At 29.5% G+C, this 25,819-nt stretch overlaps 2 protein-coding genes across 4 annotated transcripts; both read left to right on the forward strand.

Annotated features, from left to right (window-relative positions):
* The first annotated feature begins 1,000 nt into the window (after positions 1-1,000).
* Positions 1,001-14,255, forward strand: LOC100161310 (proton-coupled folate transporter). The gene is made up of 7 exons (XM_001943701.5): positions 1,001-1,417; positions 9,572-10,456; positions 11,284-11,385; positions 11,446-11,583; positions 12,756-12,839; positions 13,038-13,194; positions 13,291-14,255. The coding sequence occupies exons 2-7, from the start codon at positions 9,607-9,609 to the stop codon at positions 13,442-13,444; spliced, it is 1,485 nt and encodes a 494-aa protein (XP_001943736.1). The 5' UTR covers positions 1,001-1,417; positions 9,572-9,606; the 3' UTR covers positions 13,445-14,255.
* A 1,771-nt stretch (positions 14,256-16,026) lies between these two features.
* Positions 16,027-24,821, forward strand: Rnf13 (ring finger protein 13). Of its 3 annotated transcripts, none has more exons than XM_008180715.2 (10): positions 16,027-16,485; positions 16,812-16,901; positions 20,516-20,708; positions 20,780-20,960; positions 21,180-21,282; positions 22,767-22,848; positions 23,510-23,684; positions 23,748-23,965; positions 24,021-24,216; positions 24,283-24,821. In XM_008180715.2, exons 3-10 carry the CDS (start codon positions 20,550-20,552, stop codon positions 24,360-24,362), a joined length of 1,194 nt encoding a protein of 397 aa, XP_008178937.1. In that variant the 5' UTR covers positions 16,027-16,485; positions 16,812-16,901; positions 20,516-20,549; the 3' UTR covers positions 24,363-24,821.
* The last annotated feature ends 998 nt before the right edge of the window (positions 24,822-25,819 follow it).

Below are 25,819 nucleotides of genomic sequence, written 5' to 3' on the forward strand. Positions count from 1 at the left end.
GATTGAACTCCTCCTAAACGGTTGGACCGATTTGAATGAATTTTTTTGTATGCGTTTGGGTGACGCCCCGGATTGTTTAGATTCACAATTCATCCCCCTAGGACCAACCAGGGGATGTGCTCAAACGGGCTTTTAGAGATTTACGGTGGAAATGTTTGTATATAAATGGTTGCCATGGGTTTTAAAACTATTGTAATAATAATTATTAGTTGCCGTTATTCATTCAATGCATTTAAATTTCTTTGTACGCTGTGTTTTGATATTATATGTATCGCAGTTACGTAAATATTGAGTGTATTATGCTCACATATAAGTTACGTACATAAAACAATGCCACGTCTTCGTAGACGAGGAGGAAATATTGGTCGACAGACTCGGCATTCACAATTAGTCCAGCCGTTTATGATATAACTTTGATACTTTAGAGTTAAATTATAAAATTACGTACAAACAGCGATAATATACTGCTGCGAATCAGAATTTTTATAACAGGCAACAGAAAAGTTAAGATACATTTTGAACAACATACACCGAATATTAAATAACGAATTGAACAAAGTTTGAGTCATATAGAGTTGGTACATTTAACGGGCAACGAAGTGCACGGGATAAGCTAGTATAATATATATATATATATATAAACCAAAAATCTTCACCACGAACAAAATCGTTTGTTTAAGTTTCTCAACGTGTTATAGTATTGTGTTGTGGTTTAGTACGTCCTACCTAAACACACGCAAGTCGTTTGGACGGGAAACATTTTGTGTTTGAAAACACGAAAATCGTCCGTGGGAACAGGGGGAGTGTAACCTATACGTTTTGGTGTCGGAGTTATATGAGAGACTTACGGTAGGCAGGTAGGTAATCGTTGCAGTACTTGCATGCGTGTACCGAGTCACCGTATACACATTTAGAAGAGAAGGTGGATGAAATGAATAATCAAGACGGTAATGATGTGTTCGATAAAATAATGATACGTGTGATCTCGCGCATTATAAAATAGTATGCGACCCGACCACCGTCGATCTGCTGGCGTGCGATCGCTGCGACGTCGATCCTTGCGAGCTCGTCTGCTCGTTCCGTCCACACATATACATCATCCGCGATCGTCTGCGCGCGCGTGTTTTTGCGGGAGTTTATGTTTGCGTGCGTGCGATCGCGATCATGTCATCCGAGCGACTTTATTGTTTTGTATCCACATCGTAGTTCGATCCAGTAGATTTCGGTTACCAGCTGTCGGTTAAAAGACATTAATAAGTAATACCAGAAACCAAGTATAATATTTACACATCGATATCGGTAATAGATCATTGTCTTATAACTGTCGTCCCCGGTTAACCGAATCCTACCTTTGCTGTTGCCGCCGGACTATTATAGTGGACTTCACACACCAACACAATATAACGCTTCGTAAATCGTACGTAAAACTGAAAATAGTTTTTTTTTTTTTTCATAATTTGTTTTATTTTTTTTATACTCGTAGTCAAAATACGTTAATAATAATACATAACACAGATTTCGCCATGATACACGATCATCGTAGGTACGTCGATCCGTATAAAATAAAACCGTCGAGTCTCGGTAACTCGAATTTTTCCTTTGCCCCTTGCAATGTTTTTAAGTTGTGTTTGAGAAAATACAGAAGTCGAATTTATTTTTATTCTCCATGAGATTCGAGTCATCAAAAATCAACTGTATTATTATAAGTATCTAGGTATTAACGATAACTTATGATATTGTTGTCGTATTATAGTCCGCTAGTCGACGTACGACAGTCGGTGTTCACGAGAGAGTGAATGTTTCTAGAGTGCTTTTATTTAGGACACTATACACCGTCCATTATCCATAGATATGTCCTCGCTTTCCTACCTCTATGAATCTACCCACACATGTTATATAGGTTAGGTTAGGTTAGTGTATAGTGTATTTAAAACACACTTATAGTAAACCCATTGAATTTTTAATTAAGATAATGTAATTTATGTTTTTTCAAATAATTAGTTTTTTATTTTAATGTGATTTAAAAAATGACCAAAATGTTTTCAAGTTAATGGTCGAGACTCGCATTTACTTGTCTTCAATGAAATTGTATTACGTAAACAATATTCGAAAGCGATTATTAATATAATTTTAATCAATTATTAGGATTTAATTGTCGCAATATAATATCATAGGTAATAATATTTTTTACTTATTTTTAGACAACTATCATTATTTTCCTGTACTGTTTGATAATATAAATTATAGGTAGCCGATAACTTAATCAAACTATACATTATAAGTGCAAAAATGTATTACGATACGTACGTCACATTTAAATAAACCTTATTATATTAATTACTCTCTATAACTCTATTCTGTAACAATTTTTAGTTGTAATATATAAGTTACGACTCGAAGTTATTCGTTTTAGGAAAAAAGTGTATTTTAATTTTTAGTTTGCATAATTATTGTATTTGTTTTGCCCGATAATTAATCACCTTGTGGAGAAAAATATAAACATATTTTTTATGTTCAGAATTATAAAAAGGGAATTTTTCTTCAATACAATAAATATATTCATTATTTTGAAATTAAATTGAATCAAATGTAAATGTACTAAGTACTTATATAATATACTATAATAATATACTACTACCTATTTTCATTTCCCACGTACACATTTTTTTTATTTATAAAAAACCTAACTTTTGGCCTAGTCCCACCTATCTTATTTAGTTTATTTGAATAATGTCATATACAAAATGACCATATTATATACATATAGCAAGGTATTTTTAAAACCGCAAACAATTACCGCATTGCATAAGTAATACTTTAATACAGCCGCTGTATGGCTGTATAGATACTTTCTATATTATATTATATTTGTGTTAAACACTTAATATTTAACAGCTACTCCAAACAATTACTCAGGTATTATATATAGCTACTATTAATGCTGGCTATAATAATTTAATTGTAAGACAAAGTATCCGCGTATGTATGAAAAACTATTATTTATAACAATCACTTATTTTTTGTATATTATTATTTATTTATTTGTTTACTTATATCATTATAGGTACATCAACATAAAGGTTGTTAGTGTTACGAATGAATGATGACTAGATAATTTAATATACAATAACATAATTTAAATACCATACAAAAATAAATAAAATAATAATATTGGTAGGTATAGTTTAAATGTTATATTATTATAATATAACCGCCTGATATGTGGATATATTTTAGGAGTCGAATAATATAATAGGATGTATTTTATATTTTGGTCAAAAGGTTACTGGTGTTATTATTTACAGATACAGTACTAAATAGTTCGTACAATATTATCACCAAATACAATTAATTTCGTTCGGTCGACTCAAAGTATGACTCATCTTGAAGTCAGACATTTTAATAACGATATATTTTATTTAAACTGATTATATGTTCATCTTGTTGGGTTCTAATTGTTTTATCACAATATGGTTTTATACAATAGTAAATATTATATATTATATTTCTTCGAATTTTTGTTTTACCAACGTGTTATGTAATATATAAGTTTTCAAATTTATTTGTTTAAGAATACAGATTGTATAAGTATACACTTAATCAATATAAATGATAATAATATTCGTAACGGAATAACATTTATTGCTCATAAGTTATAACTTTTCAATGCATATAAGAAAATGCATCAATTACTCTAGGCTAAGCCTTTAAAATGTTTGGAATTATTATATTTATAAATTAAAGAATTGAGAGAGTCATAGACATATTAATATGTTTATGGTGAGAGTAAATAAAAAAAAATACTCGCCAAAAGAGATGTACCTAACTGTCCTAACTATTAAACTGTGCTTAATTTGACCGTTTAAATCCATTGACTGCAGGCTTCATAACTGCCAAGTAGGTATATGAAGTATTCAAGGCCCATTCTTACATTTATACCGGTTGATATTTACTATGAGAGTTTACTGTTTATAAATTATTTAAATGCACTACATCTCAATAACAATACATTTGGGTGTGAACAGTTTATTTAAAAATTCTAATGATTTGGAGAAATACAATAATAAGTACCTATGTTATGCAGATAGTCGATGAATTAGTTACTTTTCCTATTTTCACTGGAGAACTATTTAATTTCAATAAAATAAAAATGACAACAGAAATATTAAAATATTTTTATTTATTTTCGAGAATGAGAAAAAAACTATCTATGAATAATAAATTGTTTGTAATTTAACTTAGACTTAACTTAAACCTAGTTTAACCCACGACGTTAGGTATATCTAGTATGTATATTGTATAATGGACTTAGGTAGGTACCTATTATATTTTCGTATTTTTTGGGTACTAATTATTTGAATTTTTCAAAGAATATAAAATCAAATAAATTAAAACTATTATTGAACCATGATGACTTATAATCTATTTAAGTAGGTACACATTCAAAGTCAAGATTGTATTAACTATTAGGTATTATAGGTACATACATCATCAATAAACTCATTAATGATTTTACATAATATATCATGCTTATCTACATCATAAAGAGTATAAAAATATTGTGTTAGTGTTATTATCTGCAGAATTAATTGTTCAAATGGATTTTAAACATCAATATACTATATAGTTACTAGAAACATTAATTGCAGCATTTAGGTACTTATGTATAACAACCCAATTTGTTGGGCAGTTTAATAAATAATTCGTTATATTAACATTGTATTGCTGTATTATAAATTATAATAGTGTCCACTGTAACTATATATTATATAATATTTTATATTTATATTAAACTATTTTGAACACGGTTTTTGGTTATAATAAAGGATCTTCGGTAGTAAATATGGGAATTCGATATTATATATATATAATTTATATTTTGAGGTACCAACTATATAGGGTTATTACAACAAAATATAATATTAGGTATTTAGGTATGCCATTACGATAAAATGTGTTTGGTGAAATATGATAGGTCTATGTGGTTAGGTACTATAATTTACTGTATGTACCTACATACAGTGATTATATGGATATGAAACTTTTTTGACAACATATTGTCTTCCTGCTAGATTATAAATTTAAAATTATATTCATGATTAAAGTAATTGCAATCAAGCTAGCTAAAGATTATAAATTATAATATTAAGAAGGCATACAAAATCATCGGTATAATTTCAGAAATATTAATGACTCCATATTATGAGTATATGACTATTGACTATGTATACAATTATAATCATAAAAAACATAGATAAATATTATATGTGAAAGAAATATAAGAACGTTATATTATATAAAGTGAACAAACATAAAATACGGCGTTATACCGGTGTATTTCAGTTTAAGTGTATCTCGATTTTAGTGTACCGAAGTTCACCGGAAAATCGTACTTCGATGTACCTCTCTATGTGAAATTGTGAACTAATTCGAATGAAATGGGAAATCCAGCTGTGGTGAATTGGTTGTAGGCATAGCGCTTGGTATATTTTCGAACTACTTTCTAAACTTTTTTGATATCTCTAGACTCTAAGAACAATTTTTGAAATTTTGATCAAAATCTATGGACCACATAATTGTTGAGTCTATAAGCTTCAAACATAAGGGCATTGCCTTACATTGCCTTTTTTTCTACATTTGAATAACAAACAATAAAGTATATAAATAAAATAATATTTTCTTTCTTTAATAAAAGATCCAATATCTAGAAACGCATAGCGTGGTTAGTCCAAACAAGTTGTTTAACATACCTATTATGTTTTTAGGATGGGTACAACTTTTTTTTTTAAACTGTTTGTAATAGCGCAAAAATCCAATAAATATCGCGAGACTGATTTTCATAACACTTTGTATATTGCCATAGAAACGCAAATCATCATTAATAAAAAAAAATAATTTAATTTAATTGCGTCATAGCGGTCACACGAGTAGCCACGATTGTGTTTCTATAATTCTATATGTATAGACAGAATATCCGCATTAAAACCGTGATAATTCCCTCATAATCTTCGTCCAAAGCTACTTAAGATTAGGTGGCCAACGACTGACATTGTAGACCGTATACTGCAAGGCATCATTCGATTGGAGATATTGTGCAGAAGAGAGGGATCAGAGAGAGATCGGGTATCATTTGTAAGCAAATTGGCTGAACAACTTAAAAGTTGCAATAATTAAGCAAAAATGATCAATATTTTCCGTGTTCGATGTTGATAATTCGTATAAAATATTGTTGTATCCCAGCAGTCTCGCTAAGGACGCTAAGTCGTTACCTATCATAAGTACGATTTGTGAATACGGACCCGGTTATATAATATCTGTCGACCTTGATGTGACCCTCGCCATACTATACCGTTGTCTCAATGGCGCATCTTTGAAAAACCGGGGGAGGAATAACTGGTTTGGATGAAGCACTAAATTTTGTTTTTATACATCCCAAATAAGTAACTAATTGGTAATAACTAGGTGCCAACTGAGAATTAAAATTTGGCAGTATATAGTGCCAATTATTACTTTTTATGCTCCCGCTAACCGAATCACGAATCTGAACGGCAGAGGCAACGGCATAAGCCTTATTACGGCTCCCAAACCGCGTACGCGACCGTTGTACGTTTAGTATTTAAGCTAATTTTTATAGCCTGATCACAAACACTCTAAATATCAATAATGGTTAATACTCAATACACATCATATACATTGATATATAGTCTGAACTTTACGCGTATTTTATTTAATTTTAACTGTATTATTATTATAAATAGCCGGTATACATAATATATAGGTACATCGTACGTACATACATAATAATAATATATGTACATTAGTTACTATTTACCTACCAGCTACTAATTACTATAAATTATAATATAGTGTTTAGGTACACAAACGGCATATCTATTATTAAGATATAATAAGTATAATTACGGTTTCAGTCTATATAATAATGAATGAGTCTGCCAATATATTATTATGTCTTATTGTATGCAAAAATAGTTGATATCTCACAAAAAACACTTTGTCGTGTTACAACTTTACTTATATAAACACGTTTAATGTTATGGCTATATAACGACGTGGTATAAAACGGAAATTCAGTCAAATGCCATTAATCAGTATGTTATTGTAAATACTGAATACTGATAGGTAATGACAGTTACAATTTTTGTAAAATTAAACATTAGTAAAACATTTAGTTTAATGGGTACAACATTTAAGCAAATAAAAATAATTAAAAACAAACAATTTATTTATTACCATAAATAAATTAATCATTTTATTTCATAACAACCTTTGTGAAACTTCCAGCAAATAATAAACCAAATGTTGACAAATGTTTAATTTTAGAAATCATCTTAACTATCGTTATCAATACTCTTAAATGAAAACCTAAAAGAGAAAATGTTTTGTATAATAATATAATAAATGTACATAGGCGATACTGCGATAGGTATATATTGTAGCACAACATTATATATATTATGCTATATTATGCATTTCTCCATATTATTCAATAATTGTATTCTCGTTAACGTGGTTTACAGGTAGGTAACCGAGGAAGGTAACTAAATAGTAAATTCCGATAACAGGCCGAATTCACAATTTTTTTCTCGTAATACGATTATATTCGATTGATAAAACACCATTCATCACATTAATAGGTACCGTAAAGCAAATCGTGTAACCTTGACATATTTGATCGATAACAATTATTATTTTAATAATAATCATGATTAAGCCAATGACCAGCTACTGAAGCATTAACATACATTTAAAAAAAAACTTATCATAATAATTGCAATAAGCAAACCTGCGGGTAATGAAATTTCAAATACTAAACAAGTACCAAACACGGATCCAGAGTGGATATCTGGGGAGGGGCAAACATTTTTTATAACACAAATACAATAAATTACAATAGACTGTTTATTCTTAATTTACATTTTTTTCCCAATATTAGTATTATCTTAATGTAATATAGTATATTGTGTGGCAAGGGCGGGAAGTGAGCCACACATACTATTTTTTGTCACGCCCCTGCGTTCATGGAAAAGGTTATGCAGGGATCTATGCAACAATTATAGACTATTCTACAAAATATGTTTAAATGTTAATGCGTCATGCAAAGAGGTTATACTATAAATTTAAGATGTAACCAAAAGTTTATGTTTTGGAAGGACCGTGGTAGGTATACATTTTAGTTTCTGGTTGTGCAGGTATCCCCTATACACGCCCGGCGGCCGGCACTTTTGGGGACTTCCTCTTTTCCGCCCGCTGGACGGAAAAAGGTTGCTTTTGAACGCTTCAACCGTGGCCGAAAACCAAACTTTCGGTTCAGGCGTGACAAAAAATCAATTAGTGATTATAATATTTTATTAAATAACAAAATCAAAACATCTTTTCATATTGTCGCTTTTTCCAAAACTGTCAATTATTAGGTCAATGTTTATATAAATTTCCCTATAAAAATTGGAGAAATAATATGTCTGCGGGAGACCTGGGTGCCTAGCCCCCCTCCCTGACGTGTACCTATATAAATTATCGACACATCGAATTCTCGAGCAAAACCCCCCTCCCCACCCACCAAAAAAGGGTTCTGTATTCGGCTTTTTATATCATGTTCTCGCATATAAATTATATATATACAAATTCAAAGTACATAACTATAATTGTGTACAGATTTGTTCGAGTTAATAATAGTTTACCTCCACACCTGAGGATAGTCGATACCTATCTAGTGTTTTGAGTTTTTTTTTATTTAGAAAGCAGCCACAGAAACTACAATATATGACTATCACCTAATAACTATAATATTATACATTATACACATTATGACAAATCACATATTATTACATACCTTAGCCCTTAAATTAATTAATACATGATCGGTTAATATATATTGCATTACAACTTTACATTACAATATACAATTTGCAGAAATTAGATTGTAAATTTGTATACACGGTTGAGGTAAAATCCAATAGATTTTTAGCAGATGTTAGGTTCGGACAAAGCGAGTGTTTTCTCAAAGATTGGAAGAATAATATGTGAAAATGGTTCTGGCTTCCGGATATACATTCTGCAGTCTGCCATGCTATGAACATTTATATACAGGCATTTTAAGAGTAGGTATAAAGTAAATTAATACCTAACTTAACCTAACCTTACGTTCTCACCACTAAATGTGTTGTACCACGAAAACTTGTAAATTATAATTTACAACTTTCACAATTTGTAATTAGTAAATTTGTTATGATTTAGAACCACCTGAAATATTTGTCCGTATAGGTAGGTAGGTACGTTTATATAGTACTAAGAATAAAGAGAAAAGTGTTGTCATTTATTTTTCTTTAAAGAGACTTTATTAAAAAACCTAATGCCTATTCACGAATTCTTCAAAATAACAACAAAAACAATTAACAAACCACCGTAGTATTTAAAATTATATAAATAACCGAACCTAACCTAACCTTTCGGTAATGAAGAGAGCATTAAAAAAAAGCCGCATAGTCTGCAGTACACGTATTATTGCAGTATATAATATGAATACAAATTGATCGATTTTTTTTTATTTTAGACTAAGCTAGTATCGTCGTCGTCATCGGCGTAATCATGACAATATACGTGCCGAAACTCAAATCGTTCAAAACGCTGCGTTGCGCAGTGACGGTGGAGCCCATGCTGTTCTTGTACTTCGTGGCCAACGTACTGTCAAACAACGTGGGAACAAACATGCTGTTACATAAAGGGTGCAACCCGAACGCGACCATGGCACCGGACCTGTACGTGTCGCCGGACTGTCTTCTGGAGAACGGCGCGCAGCACGGCGTCTCGTCCATCAACGTGTGGAAACACATGATTCAAGAACTGCTGTCGCTGGTGTTCATCATGTTCGCGGGCCCGTGGAGCGACCGGCACGGCCGCCGTCGCCGGCCGCTGATGTTCGTGCCGGTGATCGGACAGATGACCTGCGACGCGTTCAACCTACTGTCCGCCGTGTTCTGGAACCAGCTGTCGCCCACCGTCACCGGTATCACGCAGTCGCTCATCCTGTCCGTCACCGGGTCGCAGCACTGCTTCTTTATCGGCATGTTCGCGTACCTGGCTGACATCACCGACACGTCCAACCGGACCATGCGCATCGGGTTCGCGTCGGCCGTCCTGCCGCTGGCCGCCACCTTGGGCGCGCTGTCCGGTGGTTACCTGAACGTCAAACTCGGGTTCGCCACCGTGTTTGCCTTGAACGTGGGCCTAAACGCGATCGCCCTGTGCTTGGGCCTGCTGTTCATTTACGACACATCCGAACCGTACAAGGTGACTGGTTCGCTGTACAGGAACACGTTCGACCCAAATATCGTCGTCCAGAGCTGCAAGACCGTATTCGTCAAGCGTGACAACCACAAGCGCTTTATACTCTTGCTTATGATCGTCGCCTCGCCGTTGACCGGTGCTCCTTTTGTGGGTGAGATACAGATATTCATAATGTGTAACCTAACCGACCCAGTATCGCTAAAAGTATATCGCTCTAACGTTTAAACTGCGCTGTGGCGTATATAAGTAAATTATATTGTTTAGGTACCTAAATAGTCAACGTATCGAAAGGCTACCTATAAACTATATCTACATATATAATAACGGCGTGGTGAACTATTTTGCTTGATGGGGCCAAAAATGTATATTTCATAGGTATTCTAGACCCACCATGTCGCCTGCACCCTAATCTTACTTCTACTAACGCAGAACATAATTATTATGTATGATAAAATTAGAAAATTTATTTACGCTTGCAGTTAGGTATACACTATATTATAATACTATTATATTAGGTACCTTTAGCCATATTCATTATTATTTCACCAAACGAATGTGAATCATTTTCACCCACGAAAAACCTTGAGTCATGGCCCCTGAAAACTCCATCATCAACCATATAGGTATGTGAGTTGCCTATAGATTTAGTCTGATTTACGCGCATGGCCCTTATTTATGTTCAGTTTTAGGTAATTTAACCGTACGTTCATTGAAAGATATTTTTGTATTTTTCAATGTATTGTAATCACACGTGAGGTAAAATGTATAATCACAATTCAGAAAGAGATATTATAGTATTTGCTCTTTCTCAAAATGGCGTTGATGGCTATGTTAATACAAGTCTTCGACTTCCGAAATAGTATCTCTGGCAGCTAACTAAAGAAGGAAAACAATAAACGGAACAGCTTATATGTGCCTATTTTGTTCAGAAGATATGAATTATTAATTTAAATAATATTTATTTTTATTCATTCACAGGTGAAATAGGTCTAATGTACTTGTATTTGAGAAAGCAGTTTGGCTTCAAAGAAATTAATTTTAGTTTATTCAGTGCGTACACAATGGGAATTATGCTATTTGGTAAGATTTTCATGTTCTTTTTTTTATGAAGATTTAATATTAAAATAAAATACATTTTAGGATCATTATTTTCTCTTGGAATTTTGAGTCGATACCTTAAAATGAACGATGCAATGATCGGCCTGATTGCTACTTTCTTCGATATTGCAACTGCTGTCGGATTTCTATTAGTTACTAAACTGCAATATTTATTATTTGGTAAGTAAATATATTTTAATTACTGCGGCCTCCCTCCTCTCACACAAATGATTTTATAGGCCTCGGTCGTATTATTTTTTGCCATATCTTATTTTTTTATTTATCTATTTTAACATAAAAATGTTTGATAAATCAATTTTAAAGCTTCAAATATTGTGTACTAGACTAAATTATATGATTTTTATTTTATACTTTCTACTGAAGATATGATTGATATCTATTTATTTATCTTAGATACAAAATGGGTATTTATTAATTATGATAGTATAATTAATATTAATTATTTTTAATTAAAACATACATTTCTTAGTATTATACATTTATACTAAAACGAATTACAAGTACTAAACAGTCTTGTCAAAAAATTACATAATAATTCCACTTGATTAAAATGTAAGTACCTTTCCTTCACAATTATAGATAGATACCTACTAATTGAATCTTTTTCTCATAGTTTTTTCTATGCAAATATATGCAACTGTTACTAGCAGTGTACAAATTTCCGCAAAAGCCGTGAAGTATTTCTAAAAGTAGATTTTTTAATATATTTCGTTTAAAAGTATTAGAATTTCAGTTCCGTTTGAAAAATTATGAGTGGTAATAAAGATTAAAGACTATCGTACCTACCTATATATATATATACCTATATTATATGTTAGGTACCGATAAACGATGAACGAATACTAATTATTGCTATTTACTATGTAGTATGTTCAAAATTGACACTACACGATTACAAGATAATATAATAGTCTAACAGTAAGTAAGTTAAACTATAAACAAAAATACGTGTATATAACTAACTGTTACTCTCTTGTCTACAACTGTACTACTTACTAATTATACTATGGTATACATGAACAGACACGATTTATTTTATATATAATATTATATTATGTATAATTTTGATCATAGTAATAATTATTAATTCAAATTTTTCATTTTAAATTAAATAATACTAATAATAATAGGTAAAATGGTTATTATTTGTAATTATAAATGTTATACCGTTGGCAGGAGTAGGTACTTGATTTTATAATATTATTGTTTATTATAAAATCAATATTTATACCCACCTACTTATTATGAATATTGGGTACCTACTACCTACCTGCATTGAATAATCACAATGCAAATTATACAACAACTAATCGGGTTCTTTTATATTATAGTACCTCCATTAGAACTGTTTCGTGGTGCGGCATTAGCTCTCTGTGGTGCCATAGCTTCGAAATGCGTGGAATCTCATGAACTAGGTAAGTAATTAATTTATATCTAGTATCTAATTAAATGTCTACTTACGTCTTAAGAACCAACGTTTAAAATTGTTACACATTATTAGAGCGTTTCAATGTTTATTTTCTATGATTATTTAAAACACATTCCAAATTCCTTATGTATTTAGTAACTTATTTACTTATAATGAACATGTTTTTTTTGTCTATATATAATAGGATCTATGAATGCCGTGAGAATGGCCATGGACAATTTATCAAAAAGTGCAATCTTACCATTGTATAATGTAGTGTACAACAGAACGCTGGAGTCTATGCCTAGTGCCTTTTTCATCATCAGCATATGTTTAACCGTTCCGTTAATCGGATGTTTTGCGTAAGTTTTTTACAATGCACACAATTACGTAATTCCTATACATTATTATCACTTAAATTTGAAAAATATAACATAATTCATATTTTTGGATTTTAGCATTACTTATTACTTGACCCGAAATCAAGTGTCACCGGTTAAACCAATCCAGAAAAATAATTTGGAAGATACATCAAATGATCTCAACGCTAATACTACTACTAATACCAATGAGATGAAATCCGACAATGTTGAAGGACTTGTACATATGTAAATCATTTATTTCATGTATATGAGTATTGAGACGTACCTACATAATATAACAAAAAAAACATCCCAAGTTGTTTAACCACACATGGTAAAAAATTTGTAACAAGCATACATTTCTTAAGTATTTGCATTGTATTAAAAAAATAATATCAAATGTGAATATAACATTGAACAGACATTATACTAATAATTTTGTCCAATGATGTTTGAACTATTTTTAATGAACTATATTTACTACACTTATACTATTAAAATTGTATTTATTTTTTGTACTTGTATAGCTGCAGGCATACTTACTTATATATATGTGTAAATTATTACCTACTATCTTATTGTTGTTCGTTTTATTTTCTGTTGAGTTTTTACATTTTAATCCAATCTCAAAATGTGTTTTTTTTATTACCTAAGTAATAATATGTATAATTTTATATTTATATTGATAAGATATTTATTTATAAGTTATTTGATTAATTATTATACAGAACCGTCAGTACCATATAAATACCTAGTAATTAGTATGTACATTTTTAATAATATTACCGTGTAACTCTGTAATGTGTTGGTCAATAAATTGACACTTAAAATTTTGTGGTTAAAAAAACTTCAAAAAACTATAATAATTAGTCTTGTAAAATGTTACTGGCTTATGATAAAAAGTATTTATTGAACATTTCATTTTTAAAATGTAGATACAATTTTTTTGGTTCAATTTTATTTAGGAATAGGTAATGATGATTGATGATGTTACATTATTACGGGAATTATTAGGAATTTAAATTTTAAATTAAAAAAAAAGCTGTATGATTATCATTGAATAATATTTATTGATTTTGTACATGTAGGTACCTAACTATCAAAGAGCTTTACAAGTTAGTTTCATGTAAACAATTTTATTCGGATATATACCTAATAAGAAACATAAACAATGTTTTTGAGTTTAGTGTAGTGGAAAAATATCTAATAGCAATAATAGCATGCTACATTTTGTTAGAAATGAAATTAATTTTTTGATGTTGTTATTGATTTGCGTTTTTATGGAAATAAACATAGATTATAAAAATCGGCCTCGCGATAATGGTTAATCAGTTAGAAAAAAAAGTTGTACCCAGCCCAAAAACATATCTATGTTAACTTTTTACTTTTTAGATAGGAAGTCGTATATTTGTACGAATACCAATAACGTCCAAACTTAACCTAATAAGAATATATTTATTGATTTGCTTAATGCTTTGTATCTATAATCTATAGTTTAGTAATATTATAATTACTGTAATAACTATGCAACAACAAATTATATGTTTTTAAATATGTATAGGTAACGTATTTCTGTAGTATGGGATTTAATGTTTGATGTACCTATCTCTGACCAAGTCATAAATGGATTTCTGTTATAATAATACTATCAAAACATATTTAATACTAGTACAAGGTGATTTTCTAAGCATGTTCACCCTACTCTTATACTTAAATTATTCATATTATATTCAAATTCTGATTTTTGTAATTTTAAATCCATTTCAAGACAACGTATATTCGAATAGGTATCTGAGATATTTTGTTATACTTAAGGATGATCCCATGACAATATAAACTTATGTTTTTCAAATAAGTACCCCCCCCCCTTTCTTTCACTTTTAATTATTAGGTATTTTTGTTTGAAAATGTTGATGTTCCTACCTATATGTATATCTAAATTACAATTTGAACGAGTAGTTTTTGAGTTACTTATATTACTTTATGTAATTGTGTACTAAGAATTATATGTCTGTGGCAATAGATATGGAGCTTAGATGATTTAAAAATGTTAGTAATTAATATAATTTTATTGAACTATTAATACAAATAATAATTTGTAAAAATTTTCCATGTATGATAAATACTAAATCTAATATTACATAATATTAAATAGTTTATATTTTTGGAAAACTATTTTTAAGGATTATTATACATATTATAAACATTTTAATAACTTCTAGTTAGAATTTTGATTTAGATGGATCAACATTTTCAAGAAAAATATCATTTGGTACATTAATTAATATTCCCTGAAATAATTCCGTTTTTGAGTAAGCTTACAATTTACAAGTTATAAATAATATATTTATATTTGTCGATGTAGCTAATTAAATACCTTCTTAAAAAGAGTCGTCAATAGGCACTCAATGTTATGTCTAATGAAAAATTTGAAAACAACAAAATATCGAATATTTTATTATTAAAATGAATAATAATTAATTTCAATTTTATAATTATACTTAGTATGCGTTGTCCAAATGTATATTACGTAAATTCCTATCGTTGAAAAATAAATAAATACACGTGCTACACGGTTGCAGCCATCCACAGCGTGGCAGTTCAAGATTATTTTCGATCGAGGACATTGTTTCATTGAATCACAATTTATAAACTTATGGTTTTGTTCGGAAATCGATTACCGCACAATCGTTATTGGTCAACAACGCGGCTAGCCTGTACTCCGTAGTCCGTAAGTCAGGCTGCCTGCACTCTGCAGCAGTAGCTGGCGTCTGGCACTAGCTGCAGCTGTTGCCTGCTGGACGACGTGATAACAGACGAGCCAGTCAGTCGTGAACGTCGCCTATTTACATTAATTATTATTATTATTACTATTTATTACTATTATTTGTATTATCATTATATATCATTATATTATTATATATTTATTTATTATTATTATTGGCGTAATCGACTATCGCGTTGCTCGTCTTGTTGTTTTCCACACATTTGCGTTTCAACATTATTGTCTCCGCTCGCCCGGCGGGGGGTCCGTCCATCGTAGTTGTTATCGCCTCTGTCCGTTGTTTTTGTTCCGTGTAGACTCTATACTGTTAGACCACCGTAGACTGGTAGCGTACTAGCGTCGTCCGCAGATGTACTGCAGTAGCACGTACGATTTTCCTCTGCCGTCCAAAATATTGACTTCACCACACGTCGATCTTCTGACAGCACCAACGTTTTCAGTACGAGTTTTGATTTATTTGTGCGGGCGTTGAGCGTTGGTTTCAGCGATTCGAGCTGCAAGTCAAGGTCAGTTTATCGTACACAATACTAATATGATCAATGATTTACTCTACAAAATATTTTATTTATGACATGCACGACTATCGTAACTCTATTTGGACAGCACTAGCTCAGCATTCAGTTGCGTGCGTGTAGCTGTGGCCTGCGATCTTCAGCGAATGCTATTGTCTATTTGATGACTGCTCGTCAAAATATCAAACGTTGTCGTTGTTTTTATTATTACCATTAAGAGTTAGCTGCTATGATTGTTATCGGTGACAGAAATACTAGTCCCAAGCGTGTTAGCTGCTACGACGTCTTTGTTGATTATTAACAACAATTTTTTTTCACAGATCATGATTTACGCCGAAGGTCAGATTTATTTCCACAGCCAGTTACATATTGTATGCCCAGAATTACTGTAACGGTTTGCCAGAAAATAAGTAAATAAATGGGTTCTGAATACATTTATATAATATTGTCTAACATAGATTTATTGGCTTATGCAATGTTAATGTAATGACTTCCCGTTAACAATTAATATTGCAAAATTAATTTTTCGCACACATTATTGCCAACGGTTGAAGCACAGAATAATAATAGAAGTATTTTCAGTTTAGTAAATCTATTGTAAACTTATTTAAAAAAATAATTATATTATGGTAATTACTTAAACCAAATACTTGATCAGTGTTAAAATCTAGTCATTTTGCTTAATGTGGTTTAGTTAATTCACTTTTCCCAGTATGTAAACATTAACGTTTTACATGTATATTTAACATTTTATCAACACTTTTTGTATAAAATGATTAGCTGATAAGATAATAAGTTAAAGTAGAGAATACAATATAACACTAATAGTATAGGCCAGAGGTCACCAAACTTTTTTTATGGCGAGCCAATCTGATACGCTTTAGCATCACCGGCCAAAATTTTTTATGTAAGGATATTACATTTTTATTATTACTATTGAAAATAATTAAGAATTATTTTTAGTAATTAATATATTTTCATAGCACCAATTAGCGTGGCGAGGCCAGTTCAAAAAACTTGGTGGGCCAGAATCGGCCCACAAGCTGTAGGTTGGGAACTCCGGGTATAAGCTATTATTATATTCAGTCCTATAACTATTGTGTATAATATTAGATAATTTTAAAAGAAATTATTTAGATTAGATCAATTAATTCTCACAATGTCAGGTACATACAAAATTAATAAGTAGTTGGGATACCATGTGTACATATTGATAATAATACAATTTATTTTATTTACTCCAGCATTATTAAATAACGTATTAACTTAAAGTAAATTATACTAAGAAGAACTGATAATTATACCAACTGTATCTGATTCAATTTGAATGAAACATTGTAAACTGCTGGTATAAAATTATTATTGTATGTTGTGATATATCTTTTAACATCAACATTCTAGAATTGTTTAGTTGTGTACTTATATATATTATACTCTGTTCCACGAGAGACTGTACTCGTTCCGCACATCTGACTGACGTTTGTGACAGCGCGAAAATCCAATTTCTCTCACTATTTACCGTCCGGCGGTGCGAAATATCGGCCGCCAACAACAACCGCCGGCCGAACAGTTGCCGATCGTAACCGAACAGGCGAAAATGGTGGGGGGTGCGCAGCGACGGACGAAAAAACGAGTATGGTCTCTCGTGGAACAGAGTATATATATTATTTTAGCATTTTAGAACACTAGCTTGCATAACATTTTTATGACAGAAGCAAACTATCTGAATAAAACAATATTATGACTATAGCTTAAATACCATGCCACAATAATAAGGAGGGTAAACTGGGGATGAAAAAGTTTTCAAAATGGCCATAAAAACAGCTAATAACCACCATGGGTAATTAACTTAAAATGTAACACACAATGACATTTTAAAGGTTATTATTTATTATTTGTTATCAGTATAAAAAGGAACAGTTACACATTGACAAAATCGAAATGTTATAATAGAAAATGTGTCATTTTAAACATACCTAAGAACAGTGGCGTATGTAGAGCAGTCTTGTAAAGAAAACTTTTATTTTGTATTTGGAATACATATTCGAATAAATGAGAATTAAGGTATTCAGAATACGTATTGGAATAGTTCTTAAAAAATATATTCGGAATACATATTCGAATACTATTAGAATACTTTTTTGCACAACTAGTTTTTGAATGGTGGGTAATTAACATTTATTAATTAATATTTAAAAATACATTGTAATTATAAGTTATTTACACATTTTGACCACATATGATATGGCCGATACAGGCCATATGGGAGACAACACATCGGTGTTTATAAAAATAATCTATTAAAATAGTATTCAAATACAAAAAAAGTATTCAAATACTTTTATTCAAATACTTTACAAGACTGATATAGGGGGTGGGCCTTTTGGGTTGCAGCCCCCCCCCCCCCCCGAAATTACAGTCTTTTTAAATAGAACAACAATATATTTTATTAGGTACTATTATAAGTTATAATATTTCATAGCCTGTTGAAAAATAACAAATACGAATATATTTATAGAAACTATTAAATATATAGTAGACAATAGTCTCTAATTAATAGATTCCTCGCTAGTTTCTATCTACTATAGCCCACCCCCAAAATTATTTCTTTATACGCCACTGCCTAAAAATAAGGCTACTGACACCATATACACTATAAACTCACAGCTACCTTATGAGAAAAAAGATCTGATAAAATGTAGGTAGCTTGTGGAGTACAATTATCCGCTAGTCACTAGGACAAGATAAGAATACCAAGTACTAAAAGATATTAATATAGACAACTTATTGTAATATCATGTATAACACATTAGAAACCAACACTACTATCAATATTATATTTTTAATATTCCTATTTTTCCACAAATCAAGTATGACATCCCAATCCCTATTCAACAAATTACAAAATACATAAGATTGATCTCAGACAAAAAACATACATAGGCAGAACATACCAAGACATATAGAAAAATTATTAAACTTAAGACAACGTACCATTTCCATTATTAAAATCTAAAATTAACCTTAAAAACATTATACTAATATAGCCAATATTATAAAGTCAATTTGGACCTACTGAATTCAAAAATAGGGTAAAACCTAAGCATCAAACCTTCAAACAAATTGAAGCATTCCAATCTATTTGTTTATAGGCAGATAACTACAGTTCCATGGTATACCACAAATGCATCTTTACACAAAGATTTGAAAATTCAAACAGTCAATATACTTGCCTAATTTCAGTACGAAAAAAATCCATGCTTAGTTAGCCACTACCAGTAACGTTTGTAAATGTATATACACGGTTTCTCTGTATCATATTCTCATATTAATATATATATATGTATATAGTAGAACCTCTGTAATTTGGCAGATATGAGACCAGAAGACTACCGGATTAACTAAAACGTTGGATTAATGGAGATTCACATTAAAACGCATTTTACTTATTGCAAAACCTAAATTAATTTTTTAAAACAATTTTTAAATAAAACATACATAATAATTTGAAATATCCGAGGAAATATCTAATCGGTTCATTCAGACTTCATTTAGTTCTATCAACTATTACAATTGTATTATTATAACGAAAAAATAAAATATTGCCAGACAACTGGACCTACCAGGTTATTGTACAAAATGATCTTGCACATTATAAATTAAATAATGTCAGTACCTTATCTTACTTCATTAAATGTAAATGACATATATTTTTAACACACACAAATGATTGTAATTTTCACTAAATAAAAAATACAGATCCAAAATTATATACAATTTATTATAAAAACTATTTTATGTAACCAATGGGAACCCCATTTAAACAAAAAAAATACTGTAGTAAAACCCGTTTTTTCATAATTTAAGGTAAACTTATATCACTTTCTCCAGGACACATATATCTCAATACTTAACTTCCTCCAGATTCATTATAGTCATAATTTAATGATAACTTATTTGATCTTTCATTTCATATTACTAAATAATAGTACATAAATCTTAATATTATTTTTATTTGTTTTAGTTGATTATCAGATGTTGTACAACTTTTATCAAAAATGGTTAAAAAGGCAATGGCATTTATTGCCTTAATAGCCTTTGTGACTACAGTAAAATGTGAAATTACCATATATAATAGTGACCAACAACAGCTTGAATTACAGTTTTCAGATGCGCAATCTGATTTTGGAGGAGAAATACCTTCAGAAGGCCTTAAAGTATTTCAATAATTTATAGATAAACTCTAAATTTAAATGTATATTTATTTTAAATTTTAATATTGTTTAAGGGTTATATTTTGCCTGCTAACCCTGAAGATGGTTGTACTAAAATTGAATCTCCGCCCAAAAGTGGAAGTTGGTTTGCCTTAATTAAGAGAGGAAATTGTAATTTTGGCGTAAAAGTGAGGAATGCTCAAAATAGCAACTATACCCTAGCCATTGTATTCAATGTCAACTCTAGTACGATTGGTAAGTTCAAATTTTGAATACCTAATCTTATAACACAAATAATAGTGATATTTTTATTAAATTAAATTAAATTACATTACATTAATCAAAAAAATTACATTTAATCCATAAAAGTTCATAAGGTTTAAGTAAGTATATTAAACACACTTCAAGCTGTTTAAAAACTGATTACTGCATTTAATTTAACTATTAATTAATTTCTACTTTTTTGTTTATTAGTGCCAATGCATGGTGAAAATTCAAGTGATATAGTGATTCCGTCAGTTTTTGTTGGTGATAACACAGGGCTTATGTTGAGAGACTACTATGATTATACCAACAAGTAATAATTATGACATTTTAATGAATGAGGTTTTATTTTTAAATTTCATTAAATTAGGTTACATCTGATTCAACTTTTTTTTTCAATAAATTAAAATCTAATTATGTATTATCATCATAGGTGTCCACGCTAGGTCATCATGACAGGGCCTATAGTGACCCAGGAAACCTAGAGGGATAATTGCCCTTAAAATTCTACACAACCCATCCCCTTTAATAGCATTAATATAAAATCAAAATTATAGTATTATATTATTTCCTAAAAAAAAAATATTTTTTTGAGGTAGAAACATTTTACTGCGTCAAAAAGACAGCCATGATTTGATCTATTGTAACTTTTATAATAACAAGGTTTAGGTTCGAAAAAATAATTTAAAGTTCGGTTTTTTTTTAAAAAAAATCATGGTTTGACTATCACAAAGGTGGAGTTTCAATTTTGAGAATCATAAATCTTAACAAGATAAAAATATATCAGAATTTAAATATTTAGTATTTAGACTTTTAAAATAAATATTTTTTTAAAGTTCCATGACTCGCAACAATTGGCAGTAAGCTTAAAAATGCCAGTTGCTCATCATGGTCACATTTTTTTATTAAACTTGTTTACAATTTGTCCTGATCCGTGGTACTACGTAATTTTTTATGACCGTTTTAGGTTTAGAAAGGCTTCTTTTTTTTAATCAATTACATTTGAATGCATATTGCTAAAACATAAGAAGATGTAGATTGTTGATCAAAACTTTAAAAATACACGACTGTAATTTTATATAAAATAAAAAATATATATAAAAAATTAAACATTTTAAATAATATACAGTAGGTAGTAGAAAATCTTGCAGTGAAGGCAGCTACCTCATGCACACTCTTATGATAATTATGAAGGTTTTATACTATTCAATAATTGCCATAAAGACATTGTTTTTATCTTATATTACAATAAAAAAATATCTTTAGCTTCAATTACAATATTTTAAATATCAATCTTGTAAAATTAAAGAGTATGGAGCGGGTTTTTTTTTAGTATGTTTAATATAAGTATTTTTGTAACAAGTCACAGAAAAAAAAAAAAAACAATTCAAATATTCTATTTTAAAAGTGATTCCCATGTTAGTATCATTGTTAGCTAAAAATAAAATAATATAATTTATAATGTTTCTTTTAATTTAAGTTTTAAGTACAGTAGTCATTAATGATTATTCAGAAATCATATTTTACATTATTTTAATACTAAAGGACAATATTATCTATGTTCTATTTTTGGTTTTTAATTAGTTTTTTCACTAATTAGTTATCATCCGTAAAAAAATATTGATGTTTTAAAATAAAACAATGGCTATTGAAAATTGGAAATTTGATTTCTTCAGTGGTCTACAATATTACAGGTTGAAAATACATTACCTGTGTATTATGTTTTATATCATTAATATTAATACAATTTGGAATAATTTAGTTACTCTTAAATAATACATATCAATTTTTTTTTAGATTTTATGTGATTGTAGACAACAATCAATCCCCATTTGATATAAACCTGAATTTGTTGTTGCCATTTGCTGTGATTGTTGCGGTATGTTTCTTCGCAATGCTTGGGTTTATGGTAATATATATATATAAGCTCTGTATTTAACAGATAAAAATTGTATATTATTATAAAAAGTACAATAAGTATTACACTTAATGTAAAATAGTCAAAACAAATAGACAGTTTGTTCGGTGGGACCTATTATCTTAAATACATATATAATATTAAAATATGTTTTAAATTATTATTTAATTTAATTAAATTTATTTTAAGTTATCATACCAATTTGATTTAAATGGGATGCTTATGAATATTTTGTTTATTAAATAATTGAACCAAAAAGTTTTAAAGTCTTCAGTGTTGTGTTCACTGTGGTGTAGATTAACTCACCAAACAAAGTACACATTTAATATTGCAGCCAGGCCAATAAAAAAAAAATACATATTTTACATTTTATATTTTACTTGATGTAATTTATTATTGAAATAATTAGACATAAGTTTCAATTAATTATTTTGGTAGTCAATTATAATATTAAATTTTAGTTGCTTACAATAATTTACAATTGTCAGTTAAATCATTATAAAAATGTCTATTACAGTTTCATTATATCATTAAATTAATAAAAAAAAATAAACATCATAGGACTTATTTTTTTATTGCTTGATTGGCTATTGTTGATATTAAAATTGTGAGTAATTTACAGTTAATTAAATGGATTAAAGATCGAAGACGAGCATTTAGACATCGATTACCTGCATCTATTCTTCGTAAAATTCCAATCTCTACATTTGTAAAAGGTGATCCATATGATACTTGTGCCATATGTTTAGATGATTATATGGATGGAGACAAACTAAGAATTTTGCCTTGTGCTCATGGTAAGTATATATTTTTATATTTTACGTGTGTAATATATAAATTGTTTTATTAAATGCTCACAGCTTATCACTGTAAATGTATCGATCCATGGTTAACTCGAAACCGACGATTTTGCCCTATCTGTAAACGTCGTGTTTATGGTAATAACGAAGATCTACATGCTGTGGCATATTCTTCAGATACCGATAGTGATGAGCAGCCCAATGATAGGACTCCATTAGTTGCACCTACTATAAATAATTCAAATACATTGGGTGTTGGTACATTCCGTAGTTTCAGAGTAAGTAACAATGATTTTTATGTTGATATACAATGTTTCACAAATACTTTTACAGGGACGTGTATTTACTCGTGGTAGATCTGCTAACACTGTTGAAGTGCATGCTCCAGTTTTACCGTCAATAAATGTAGCTAACGCAGACTATGATACAGTTTCATCTCAAACAGATTCGTCAGACTCAATGTTATCAGATTATGTAAATATGTATGATCCACCACCAGCCCGCCTAGCGGTTTCATCATCCTTGTCAAGTAAGATAAGAGAAAAAAAAACAATTTGTTTGTATTTTATCCTTAACATTTATATGTTTATCTCAGATTCAGAGATTAGTTTGGCTCCAGAACTGATGAACAACACAGAACCAAGTAGATCAAATATGCAAAATCATATTGTTTAAACAGCCTATCAACATAAAAGCCTAATAAAGTTTGATTTTCTTTTTATTGACTTTTTAAATTATGTATTGCTTTTAAATAGTAACAAAATATGATTTATTTTTCATAATTAAAATATTGTTTTTAAAGGCTATAATTTATTGCTATAAGTTTTTTAACCATGTAAATTATTTTTAGTAATAAATATAAACATTTTAAATAACTTAATTGAAAACCAAATAAAATACAGACTGCTCAGCTTCAAATTTCAAATATTGTTCATACTCTATTAACAATTATTTTCATATATACTTAAAATTATTTTAATTATTCGTTTTCTGATATTAGTTGAAACAATAATTATTAATTCAACATGTGATAATTGTTATGATTATAAAATAGTTTTGTTATTAGTATTGATATATGTATAAGAAAATTACTATAAATTTAATAAATATATTTGTAATTTTATCATTCATCTATTTTGATAAGTTGACAATATCAAACGTACATTATAATATAATGTTCTGTCAATCCTATATTTACTTATTATGTGTATATTTTTTTTAGTTTTTTTTTTTTTTGTGGTATTTTAATACGCTTGTCAGAATATCTGTTAGATTATGTATATTCTGTATAAGAATAATATGTTTGTTTAAATAGTTTTAATGTACCTGCAAGAATGATATATAATTTATTTAAGATTATGTATTGTTTTTATATTATTTTTCATTATATTTTTAAATATTTAAATACTTTTTATAATGTATATTATTATTTATATTCTCCTTAAATTGTATTTGTGTATGATACAATATAATGTACATTGTGTATAAAAATATTTAAATACATGTTTTTAGTAAAGAACTACTTAAAAATTAAATTTAAATATTATTTAACTCTCGTAATTTTCTTTTAGTTATTTCTAGGAAAAATCTCAATTTACTTATTTCTTACCATATTTTGTTTAATTTTCACTGTTATCACTGATTAATCTACTTTTGAAAATATTCAAGTATTCAATAATCAATAATTTTTTTTTGACCACTCAAATTATCAACTAAACTCACTTTTCTACCAAAAAAAGATGCTGAATTAGAAAACCAATGCAAACTCATGACAGTCACAAAATTATTTTTTTAAAAGAACACATCACTATCAAATCAAAACATAAAATATAATATTAAATATTAAAACAAATTTTATAAAAATGTGCAAAAAAAAGGTCAGTGAAAATGGCATCCAGAATCGTGATAGATATAGCAGCTAGTATACGACAACAAACAACGTATCTATAGACACGCAAAGTCTTTCCCGGTGGGCCAATCCGCCACTGGTACTGAGAGGTGCTTATTATAAAAACTGACCTTTTTTTTATTGGTGGGGGGGGGATGTAAAACTTTCAGTTTCCAACTTTTTTAGGTTTTTTTTCTATTAATGTCAGTATAACTTTATCCCTTAACTTATTGCGGTTAGTGTG

This window comes from Acyrthosiphon pisum, chromosome A1, assembly GCF_005508785.2.
Source record: "Acyrthosiphon pisum isolate AL4f chromosome A1, pea_aphid_22Mar2018_4r6ur, whole genome shotgun sequence".
In the NCBI taxonomy this organism is placed as follows: Eukaryota; Metazoa; Arthropoda; class Insecta; order Hemiptera; family Aphididae; genus Acyrthosiphon; species Acyrthosiphon pisum.

What these genes read in the sequence shown, in the direction of transcription:
- LOC100161310 (XM_001943701.5), top strand. Translation starts at nt 9,607, where the DNA reads ATGACAATATACGTGCCGAAACTCAAATCGTTCAAAACGCTGCGTTGC. An exon ending in GACCGGTGCTCCTTTTGTGG is followed by an intron (nt 10,457 to 11,283) that starts GTGAGATACAGA and finishes ATTCATTCACAG; the next exon opens with GTGAAATAGGTCTAATGTAC. An exon ending in AATGGGAATTATGCTATTTG is followed by an intron (nt 11,386 to 11,445) that starts GTAAGATTTTCA and finishes AATACATTTTAG; the next exon opens with GATCATTATTTTCTCTTGGA.
- Rnf13 (XM_029486059.1), top strand. Translation starts at nt 20,550, where the DNA reads ATGGTTAAAAAGGCAATGGCATTTATTGCCTTAATAGCCTTTGTGACT. An exon ending in TACTATGATTATACCAACAA is followed by an intron (nt 21,283 to 22,766) that starts GTAATAATTATG and finishes ATTTTTTTTTAG; the next exon opens with ATTTTATGTGATTGTAGACA. An exon ending in GGTTTCATCATCCTTGTCAA is followed by an intron (nt 24,217 to 24,282) that starts GTAAGATAAGAG and finishes TGTTTATCTCAG; the next exon opens with ATTCAGAGATTAGTTTGGCT.